Source organism: Zea mays, chromosome 2, assembly GCF_902167145.1.
Source record: "Zea mays cultivar B73 chromosome 2, Zm-B73-REFERENCE-NAM-5.0, whole genome shotgun sequence".
Classification (NCBI taxonomy): domain Eukaryota; kingdom Viridiplantae; phylum Streptophyta; class Magnoliopsida; order Poales; family Poaceae; genus Zea; species Zea mays.
In genome coordinates this window covers 20,117,130-20,127,788 of record NC_050097.1, presented here as the reverse complement: position 1 = coordinate 20,127,788, position 10,659 = coordinate 20,117,130, and the positions used below count along the sequence as shown (strand labels likewise).

General features: G+C 40.6%; 1 protein-coding gene across 2 annotated transcripts; it reads left to right on the top strand.

Moving 5' to 3' along the window:
• The first annotated feature begins 1,301 nt into the window (after window positions 1–1,301).
• On the top strand, window positions 1,302–9,831 carry LOC103646092 (copper-transporting ATPase HMA5). 2 transcript variants are annotated; one of them, XR_561986.4, is made up of 7 exons: window positions 1,302–1,822; window positions 6,328–7,719; window positions 7,799–8,053; window positions 8,152–8,274; window positions 8,394–8,870; window positions 8,978–9,724; window positions 9,756–9,831. XR_561986.4 is itself a non-coding variant. In XM_008670818.4 (6 exons), exons 1-6 carry the CDS (start codon window positions 1,460–1,462, stop codon window positions 9,365–9,367), a joined length of 3,000 nt encoding a protein of 999 aa, XP_008669040.1. In that variant the 5' UTR covers window positions 1,302–1,459; the 3' UTR covers window positions 9,368–9,803. The 2 variants fall into 2 exon arrangements, 1 of the variants encoding a protein (XP_008669040.1); XM_008670818.4 differs by having other exon boundaries at window positions 8,978–9,803.
• The last annotated feature ends 828 nt before the right edge of the window (window positions 9,832–10,659 follow it).

The window sequence follows — 10,659 nt, the reverse complement described above, 5'->3', positions numbered from 1 at the left end:
TTAGATTTGTACACATAGTGCGTCACAGCTTTCTCAAAACTTTTTCAAATTTTTATCACAGCCTCTACATATGATATCATGACATGTGGACATGTTTCATGATTTTCTGACTTTGTTTGTGTTTTATACAATTTTTAAACACCTGGATGGCAAGTTCACGGCCATGTTGAGTGAGCATGGTGCTCGAAGTTTCCGGTCCGCTCCTGAAATCGGTCGTAACTTGTGCTAAGTAGCATGGATATCATTTTTGCATCCACGATTTTCCAAATTTTGAGTGACCTGCAGTTCAAATCTGAATTTTCCGAAGAAATTCAAATAAACGAACTAAATCTACTAGCTATACAAAATACTGTTATAATTGTCCCAAAATGGTACATGTAGGTTTACATAGTGTAGGAACATACCACAAAAAGTTTGGTGGCCAAAATAAAAAAAATAAATATATGCTTTGCCGAGTGTCCACCGAAGACACTCGGTAAAGACTCTCTTTGCCGAGTGCCAGATATTTGACACTTGGCAAAGAGAAGACTTTGCCGAGTGCCGGCTTTCGGCCCCCGGCAAAGACTGACGACCTCAGCTGTAGACGGCCGCTAACGGCCCTTTGCCGAGTGTTTGACGCTCGGCAAAGCATTCTTTGCCCGGTGCTTCGCTGTGCCCAGTATCCTGCACTCGGTAAACAAGCTCTTTACCGAGCGCAGGACTTTATCGAGTGCGGCACTCGGCAAAGGCTTTTTTGCCGAGTGTCCAACAAAAAGCACTCGACAAAGCCTCCGGCACTCGGCAAAGGTTCGGATTCCGGTAGTGAAGCTAGAATCAAATAAAGCTAATCCACAAAAGAAGCTGAAGTCGAAGCCATTTTAGGGTCTATTTAGACCCTTCCACTCGTAAATTTTCCTAGAAGCAAATTATCTGAGAGAAGTGATTCTACGGGTGAAAATGTTTTAATATAATTTTCTACACAAACTCTATGCTGACCAAAAAATGTTTCTCTACAATTTTTACCATAAACTTTTACTAAAAATGTTTCTCTAGGATTCTATACAGTAAACTTTTTTTGCATGAAGAAGTGTTGTTTTTTCAGCTCTCAGTGGCCTAGTTTAATCCAGAGAAACGGTTCACAAAATCAGCGTAAAATTATTTCCCACTAAAAAAATGTTTGATATAGCTGCTATTGGATTCAGCCTGTGAGCTGGCTCTTGTTAAACAGGCCCTTAGCTGAACCGAGAACTGCCCTGAATGGATGAATTTCCCAAAATGGATGTTGTGTAATATAAAGCTTTGAAAAATCAGTTTCTTTTTCCGCGGCCCATTGAAAAAGCACTCCTTTTCCTCGTTTCGCTGAGTAGTTGCGTACAAATTACAATACTTCCACTCACTGCTCGTTTATATAAATGCGGTCCAGTTCAAACTTCAAACAGAAGCAATCAAAACTCGGTGGAGCCACTGCTACGGCGGCGAAATGGCGGCGAGCACTCGAGCCCTCTTTCTCTCCTGTTTCCACGGCGGCGGCGGCGCCGAGGTGAGCCGCCACCTCGCGCTGCGGCCGCGGTACCCGTCCAATCCGCGGCGCCCTAGGTCGGCCGTGGTAGCCGGCGAAGGAGGTGAAGGCGGAGGAAGCGGTGGTGATCTGGAGGCCGCGAAAGGGACGGCGGATAGGGACGAGGAGGAGAAAGTGTCGGTGTTCGCGGTGACGGGAATGACGTGTGCCGCCTGCGCGGGGTCGGTGGAGAAGGCCGTGAAGCGGCTCCCGGGCATCCATGACGCCGCCGTCGACGTCCTCGGGGGACGCGCGCAGGTCGTCTTCTATCCCGCCTTCGTGTCGGTGAGCATCGGTCCTCTACTCCTCTAGTTGATTTGAGCCTTTGAGGTGTTGCTTTCCGATGGGCGGGTTACTTTTTTTCTTCTTTTCCATATGGGATGTTTCCAGATGATGATTAGATCAACCGTTAATTCTTTTATGATATTTTTTTCTTCATATACTTATGTGCCAACCTTGAGCGAAAATTATTTATAAAAAAATATTGGACGAATATTTTGGTTATGCAATTTCGATGTGACACAGAACTCTAAATTAGAACATCTTATGCAGATCGCTATGTGATTTTGATGTAACGCACCGCTCTAATTTTTTTTCCTGAAAGCAAACTCGTAGTAGCTCCGCCTGTGAGTCTATCCATTAGCCCAGCAAATTGACAGAAACGAGCGAGAACAAAAACACTCAAGAAAGCGTCCCAGACACATATTAGTGGTGGAGCATAGGACACCTTCTTTGTTCTAGGTTGCACGGCTCTATCTAGTCTTTTAATCCTGGAAATCTGTACATGCCTACACGGGCTTTCAATTTTGTACGACATAGTATCTGGAAAAATGTTTAAAATTTCTAAATTATAATTTTAATTACAAAAATACGACCACATGGTCAATAAAAGGCCATGAACCATGCTATTAAGGATCTATTTGGCATGTCTTCAAAGCAAAACTCCAAGAATGAGCTGGTTAAAGCATGCCAAACACCCTAACTCCAGAGTTGTAAACTCTACGAGATTTTTAGAGCTACAATACAATTTTTTGAGTACCTCTTTTGCTGCTCCGAAAACTCCAAAAAACTGTCATGGAATTTGTAGTTATTTACCCGACACTGTCACCGGTTATGAAAAACAATCTAAACTCTGGAGCAGAGCTGCTCCATCCAGAGTTTTGGAGTAGAGCTGCTTTGGGGTGGAGCGAAGCCATGCCAAACATGCCATAAAGCAGATCGAGTGGGGGCTTTTGTAGAAAATGGTGTTGAACTGGTCATATAACATCTCTCTTGACGCTGCGCTAAGTGTCTTTCTCTAATATTCTTCTTGTTATCGATTGTAAGTTCGTTTTTAAATATTACATAGATTATATATATATATATATATATATATATATATATATATATATATATATATATACTCGTCACTTTAGGTGATGATTATTCAGTGTAGAATGGCTTAGGGTCTTTTTGTTTCTTTAGTGTTAAAGTTTAGCACTTGAGGTTTGTTTGGATGAAGTATTAAACTTTAGCACTTGCGGTCAACGAGAAGTACACAACCAATGATGGGAGAGAGAAAGGGGATATTCAATGCAAAATAGGGTTAGGGACCACTTTTAGCATAATTTATCATCTTTGGTGAAGCTAAAGTGCTAATGATTGCTAAAATTTAGCACAACACTTTTAGCCACAATGTTTGTTTTTTATAGCTAAACTTTAATTAAAAAATACAATGCTAAAGTTTAACAAGAGGAAACAAATGGACCCTTAACAAAAAATAGTGAATGACTTAACAATGTTAAGGTAGTGATGAATAACACTGTCTTATGTATATACCATGTGTAGTAAAATCTATGTACCTAGAAAAGGCAGAGTGACCTATAATTTAGAACATGAAGAGTGTTAATAAAATGTATGCAGACATATGGAGAATTGAGCGTAAACTTTTATGCATTTAATGTTCCAATTTTTAGCAAAATATTCAGTGATATAATTTAGATGTGACGCAGGGCTCAGATTAGACGCGTCATTTAGGGGTGTCTCGTACCACCAAACTAATGTTTAGTTGTGTCACATCGATAGTTTAAATGACAATTAATGTTTAGTTATGTCACATCGATTGTTTAAATAACAATGATGTGTATCAAATATAATCTAATTATAAAACTAATTACATAGATGAAGATTAAACGACGAAACAAATTTATTATATCTAATTAAGCATATATTTAACACTCATAATTGATATTTAAATATTCAATATTACATGAACTAAACTTTAATTAGAGAAACAAAACGACGCCTAAAGTTGGTCCACAATTTTGATTGAATGTAGAGCGGTAGAATGGACCAACTCATATAGTTAGATCTCTACGAGGGACGTAGTCATAAAAAAATTGTTGGACTAGATTATACTACTACAATATATCAGTCTATTCTATACTATATTGTGTACATTTTAAATCTTAGAAGAAGCTTGAGTGAGGCTCTTGGGCTTAGGAGCAGTCTTGCCCCACCGCTGCCTCTATCCCCTATCTAATTTTAACATAATAATGTATTGTATTTTTTAAGAAAAAATCTTGCAAATACCGCTACTATTGCTAGATGTTTTTTTGACCTTAAGCGAAAGGGTCTCTAGCTGAGTTGGTTAGGTGGTCTGAGTAGCACTCCACAGGTCCTGGGTTCGACTCCCCGTGGGAGCGAATTTCAGGCTGTGGTTAAAAAAATCCCCTCATCTGTCCCACGCCAAAGGGCAAGGATTCTCGGGGGTTTTCTCGACCTGTGTGAGAAGGTCTTCTTAATACAATGCCCGGGGGCTGTCTTACCCCCCGCAGGTCGAGTTTTTTTATTTTAATCAATTTGAATGTATGTAAGTTGATAAATAATAATTGAAATGAAATGGCTCTCCATGAATTTTATTTCCATTTATTTGTTGTGATTTACTCCATCCGTTTCAAATTAAGTGTCACTATGGTATTCGTGCCGGTCAAACTTTCTTAAGTTTTACTAGGTTTATTGAAAATATTAGCAACATTTCTATATCTAAATAAGTTTATTATGAAATATATTTAGCGATCTATCTAATGATATAAATAATATAATATTGATATTCATATTTTTAATATATTCACAAAGGCTGCAGGCTTGGCGTACAGTACAGATGGATTTTTTAAGAAAAGAAAAAATGGTGGTTCTTGCTTATAATTTATTGGTTATCAACCACAAACGCTATGAGTTTTTGCTCCTAGACAGAAATTGTAAGAAAAACTGTCCCAAACATGCATGCTTTTGTCAAATCAATACTTGTTTTACATCCTTTTCCCAAGGTATTCACACACAACTGGATACTGACACACGTCGTAGTCTTTCTTTTGTGAAGTGTATCTGTTTTCTGCGCTGCTCTTTTTGTTACAGTACATATCACTCTTTTTCTTTTGTTAAGCTACACTATATATCTTTTAATCTCTTCAGTTGGCGTTCCTTCTGCTGTATTCCCAAATAATTATTATATTGCACAGAATGAAATAAGTTGTCGTGTTCAAGAACAATATCACTCACGTCTCTATGATTACTTTCTTTCATAAGTGGCGCATTTGGTCATGCAAAGTTGCAATCCTGTCCCCCATTATTGAAAAAGAACTGTTTATAAAGGCAAGATATAGCCCTTTATAGGACATAACGACTAGAAAAAAGTTTCGTCTCATATATCAACCTTGTGTTGCTTGCTCTCAAGTTATCTTATTGGATGCATATTTGATTTTATTGGTGCCAATCCATCGTATCTAAATGTAAATACAATGTAATAAATTCCATTTATTGAAAATCTATAGCAACTGCGATACTACTATTTAAGAAATCTTTTTACATGAACAAGCGGAATGACTACCCGTGAATATTATCTATGTTGCATACTTTCTTTTATACAATAAGAAAAAATTCATATACATCCCTACTCCTTAAAAAAAATCATATACTCTTTTAAAGCACCACTTTCGTGTGTCGCACGTCACGTGCAAAACGCGTAGGTTTATCCCTCTCCCGCTTCTTACCAAACAATGAGCCGTTATACTATAGATGGGCAGTGAAAAAACACTAAAACTCAACACTACAGAAAGCCACACATAGTGAAACACTCCCACATAGTGTCATCTCGCTAGGTGAAGGAGGACGAGCGATCAAGTGAGCTATAAAAAAGGGTCAAGCTTATTTTCAACTCACACATTTCTCAACCTTTTGGCATAGTATTTGTTTTTATCAGTTTAATATCTAATATGTGGACCATATATTCATTTTGATATTAAATTTATTTTTTATGGTATCAAATATGATTGTGTGATGTCGCAACACACATGTATTGTACTAGTTATCATTTACATTATTCAACATCTAAAATCACACCGGTTTTCAGGTTAGGAAAAGACAATATTGGTTCCAGATCATGGCAAACATATTGATGAGTTTGTTTGGATCTCAAGGTTTATCAAAACAATCTTTTTGTTAACAATGTTTAGAATCTAGCAACCTTAAGCCCTGTCCAGGCAATAGATGATGAAACTAGCATAAATAAAATTAATTTTGTTAAGATAAAAAAAGACGTCTGTCAATCACTACTCCACGTCCCCAACCTATTTTTCACAAAAAACAGCTTAACGAAATATATAGCCTAAATCTCTTTTTACTTAGTACGATCCAAATGAAGTGACCAACATACTCCTTTTAATTTAATAAAAATTTAATATTTGTTTCCTTAGCACCATCATAAAACTCATTTTATGAAAAAAATGTTTGTAAAATATGGCTTTTAACAGGAGGGAAAAATTAGGGAAGCGATCGAGGATGTTGGTTTTGAAGCTAAGCTGATTAACGAGGAGGTCAGAGCAAAAAACATTCTAGTATGCAGGTTTCATATAAAAGGGATGACCTGCACGTCCTGCACAAACACAGTAGAATCTGCCTTGCAAGCTTTTCCTGGTGTTCAAAGAGCTTCAGTTGCGTTGGCTACTGAAGAGGCAGAGATCCATTATGATCGCAGGATTGTTACTGCCAGCCAACTCATCCATGCAGTGGAAGAAACTGGCTTTGAAGCAATACTAATTACTACAGGAGAAGATCGGAGCAGGATAGACCTCAAACTAGATGGCGTTTTGAGCGAGAGGCTAACAATGATACTGAAAAGCTCTATCCAAGCTCTTCCTGGCGTGGAAGACATAAAGATCGATACTGAACTCCACAAGGTCACCGTCTCGTACAAGCCTGACCAGACAGGTCCCAGGGACCTCATTGAAGTCATCGAGTCAGCCACTTCTGGTGGTGTTACTGCATCAATATATGCAGAAGCAGGAGGAAGGGAGCATCACAGGTATGGAGAAATCAAACGATACAGGCAATCTTTCTTGTGGAGCTTAATATTCACTATTCCAGTGTTTCTCACTTCCATGGTGTTCATGTACATCCCTGGGCTGAAGGATGGGCTCGAAAAAAAGGTTATCAATATGATGAGCATTGGCGAACTATTGCGGTGGATTTTATCAACACCAGTGCAATTTGTAATTGGTCGAAAGTTTTATACTGGTGCTTACAAGGCAATATGCCATGGCTCACCAAATATGGATGTCCTTATTGCTCTAGGGACGAACACGGCTTACTTCTACTCAGTTTACTCAGTTCTTCGGGCAGCTACTTCTGAGAATTACATGTCAACTGATTTTTTTGAGACTAGCTCCATGCTCATTTCGTTTATCCTTCTTGGAAAGTACCTTGAGATCTTGGCAAAAGGAAAAACCTCCGAGGCTATTGCCAAGCTGATGGATCTTGCACCGGAAACTGCAACACTGTTAATGTATGACTATGAAGGAAATGTGGTAGGAGAAAAGGAGATTGACAGCAGGCTAATTCAGAAAAATGATGTGATCAAAGTAGTCCCAGGTGGAAAAGTTGCTTCTGATGGATTTGTTATTTGGGGCCAGAGCCATGTGAATGAAAGCATGATTACTGGAGAATCACGGCCAGTAGCGAAGAGGAAGGGCGATACTGTAATTGGAGGAACAGTGAATGAGAATGGTGTGCTGCATGTCCGGGCAACATTTGTCGGATCAGAGACTGCACTGGCACAGATCGTAAGACTAGTTGAGTCCGCACAAATGGCAAAAGCTCCTGTCCAGAAGTTCGCTGATCAGATATCTAGAGTCTTTGTCCCACTGGTATGCTCAGTTACGTTTTTGTAATAAAATCAATGGGGGTAAACTTATCAATGCTGAATAATCTTCCCCATGTTTGCAGGTTATCGTTCTCTCTTTGCTTACTTGGCTTGTGTGGTTCTTAGCTGGGAGATTCCATGGTTACCCATACTCATGGATACCATCTTCCATGGATAGCTTTCAGCTTGCTCTTCAGTTTGGAATATCAGTTATGGTGATTGCCTGTCCTTGTGCCTTAGGGCTGGCAACTCCAACTGCCGTGATGGTTGCAACTGGAGTTGGTGCGTCACAAGGCGTTCTGATCAAGGGTGGACAAGCTCTTGAGAGTGCACAAAAGGTATGGAAACTTGTCATGATAATGTTTATGCGCTTGCTTAAAACAGCGCTTTCGAGTTAGGGATAAACTGACAACGCTACTTACACGACATTTTACAGGTAAACTGCATCGTCTTTGATAAGACAGGAACGCTGACTGTCGGGAAGCCAGTCGTTGTCAACACCAGGCTTCTCAAAAACATGGTCTTGCGTGAATTCTTTGATTATGTTGCAGCTGCAGAGGTACGCTTTTCAACTCTATTTATGTCGTCTGTCATTTTGGGTGAAATCAATTTGTATTTTGAAGAGACATTTGTTTTTTCTTCTTCTTCCAATTTTCATGTTTTTTTTATCTTATTCAGGACAACAGTGAGCACCCACTGGCAAAGGCGATAGTGGAACATGCAAAGAAGTTCTACTCAGAAGAAAACCACATCTGGCCAGAAGCAAGAGATTTCATTTCGGTCCCCGGACATGGTGTGAGGGCCAAGGTTTGCGATAGGAGTGTCATTGTTGGGAACAAGAGCTTCATGCTGTCATCAAGCATTGATATCCCAGTGGAAGCTTCAGAAATTCTCATGGAAGAAGAGGAAAAGGCGCAAACAGGCATTATTGTGGCTATGGATCAAGAAGTTGTGGGCATAATTTCTGTATCTGACCCGATAAAACCAAACGCCCGTGAAGTTATATCTTACCTCAAGTCCATGAATGTGGAGAGCATTATGGTGACTGGGGACAACTGGGGGACTGCTAACGCCATTGGCAAAGAGGTTGGAATAGAAAAGATCATCGCCGAAGCAAAACCCGAGCAGAAGGCTGAAAAGGTGAAGGAACTTCAGGTAAGCTATATGTACTGACGACTGTGTTTTCTCTCGTTACTTACTGTCGCTTTCCTCTTACAGCGATCTAGTGTTTGTTTACCCTTCTCGGACCTTAATTCTTGCAGCTGTTAGGAAAAACTGTGGCGATGGTTGGTGACGGAATAAACGACTCCCCGGCACTAGTTTCAGCTAATGTAGGCCTGGCCATTGGCGCTGGAACAGATGTCGCCATTGAAGCAGCCGACATCGTCCTCATGAAGAGCAACTTGGAGGATGTGATCACTGCTATCGATCTCTCCAGGAAAACGTTTTTCCGCATACGGATGAACTACGTGTGGGCGCTCGGCTACAACGTCATTGGCATACCAATTGCTGCAGGGGTGCTCTTCCCATCGACCCGGTTTCGCTTGCCACCATGGGTTGCCGGCGCCGCGATGGCAGCTTCGTCCGTCAGTGTTGTCTGTTGGTCCCTCCTCTTGAGGTACTACAAGAGTCCAAAGAAGTTTGACAACTGATGACACCGCCCGGACCGGAGCGACCAAAGCAGTGTTATTAAGGTAATAAAAGAAGCTAATATTTTAATGGGTAAAACTATTTGGTGAGCGACAGGTGAACATTCTGGAGTTGACAAGGAATTGCGTGCGTGAAATAAACTGTACATATGCATTGCTTATGTATGATATATATTCACATGGCAAAATCCTGGATTTTATGAACATGTTGGCATAGCATAGTTACATTGTAATATATATCTCACCTTTCACTTTTGTAAGAAACTGAGGCCATGTTTGGTTTCATTTAGTCTTAGGACTAAACTTTAGTCCTAGGAGTAAACTTTAGTCCCTACTTGTTTGGTTCTAGGGACTAAATAGGTTCTAAAGTCATTAAATACATTGTCCAAAGACTCAAATGCTCTTGGAATACACTCATGTGGGCTTTTAGTCTCTTTTAGCACCTATGTGAAGGACTAAAGACTAAATCATTTTAGTCCATATTTTAGTCCTAGTGTTTGGCAAAAAAAGGACTAAATGGGACTAAAAACTAGAGACTAATCTTTAGTCCCTCTAACCAAACACCCCCTAAGATTCACTTATATTCCATAATGATTACATATATAGACCATTGGCATCCCAACACTGGTGCCAGCCCACCTACAGACAATTGTGCGCTCCAGATAGATGATAGTCCCAGGATGTCAAGGTAGCCGAGGTTGAGATGATCGTGGTTGTAGCTGACGAGAGGGTGCGCTAAACCAAAGTCGTCGAGGCGAGCAGACGATAGCGCAACACCCAGCTTTGTCCTCCACCGAAGAGAAATGTGCTCCGGACGATTGGCCAAAGAGAGAGGGTGGCACATCGTAGAGGGTGGTGGACGGCGACCATGAGTAAGCTGGACGACGAAGAGGAACAAGCACTACTGGTTCCACCACCCGGGAGGGCGACAGATCCGATGAAGGTAGCTGGACCACGAGCGGTGTTGTTGCGGCTTGGAGTCGAGTAGTAGCAACCTCGTTCTTCGGAGGGGTCGACGTTTGAGTTACAAATGTCGGTGGCGTGATGCAACAAAAAGACAGCACACGTCGGTCGAGGCAGCGACGATAGAATAGAAGGGGCAGCGACAGATCTGTCCAGGAAGGCAGCAACAACGATGGATCTAGCCATGAAGACGACGAATCTATATACACATGAACATGATGAATTGATTATAATGACATGAGATTTTTTGAACCACGACCGCCGAACGGGGATGAGCCTTAGATCTATACTTTGGCGTAGGATAGATGAGAGAATATTTTTAACCATAGACT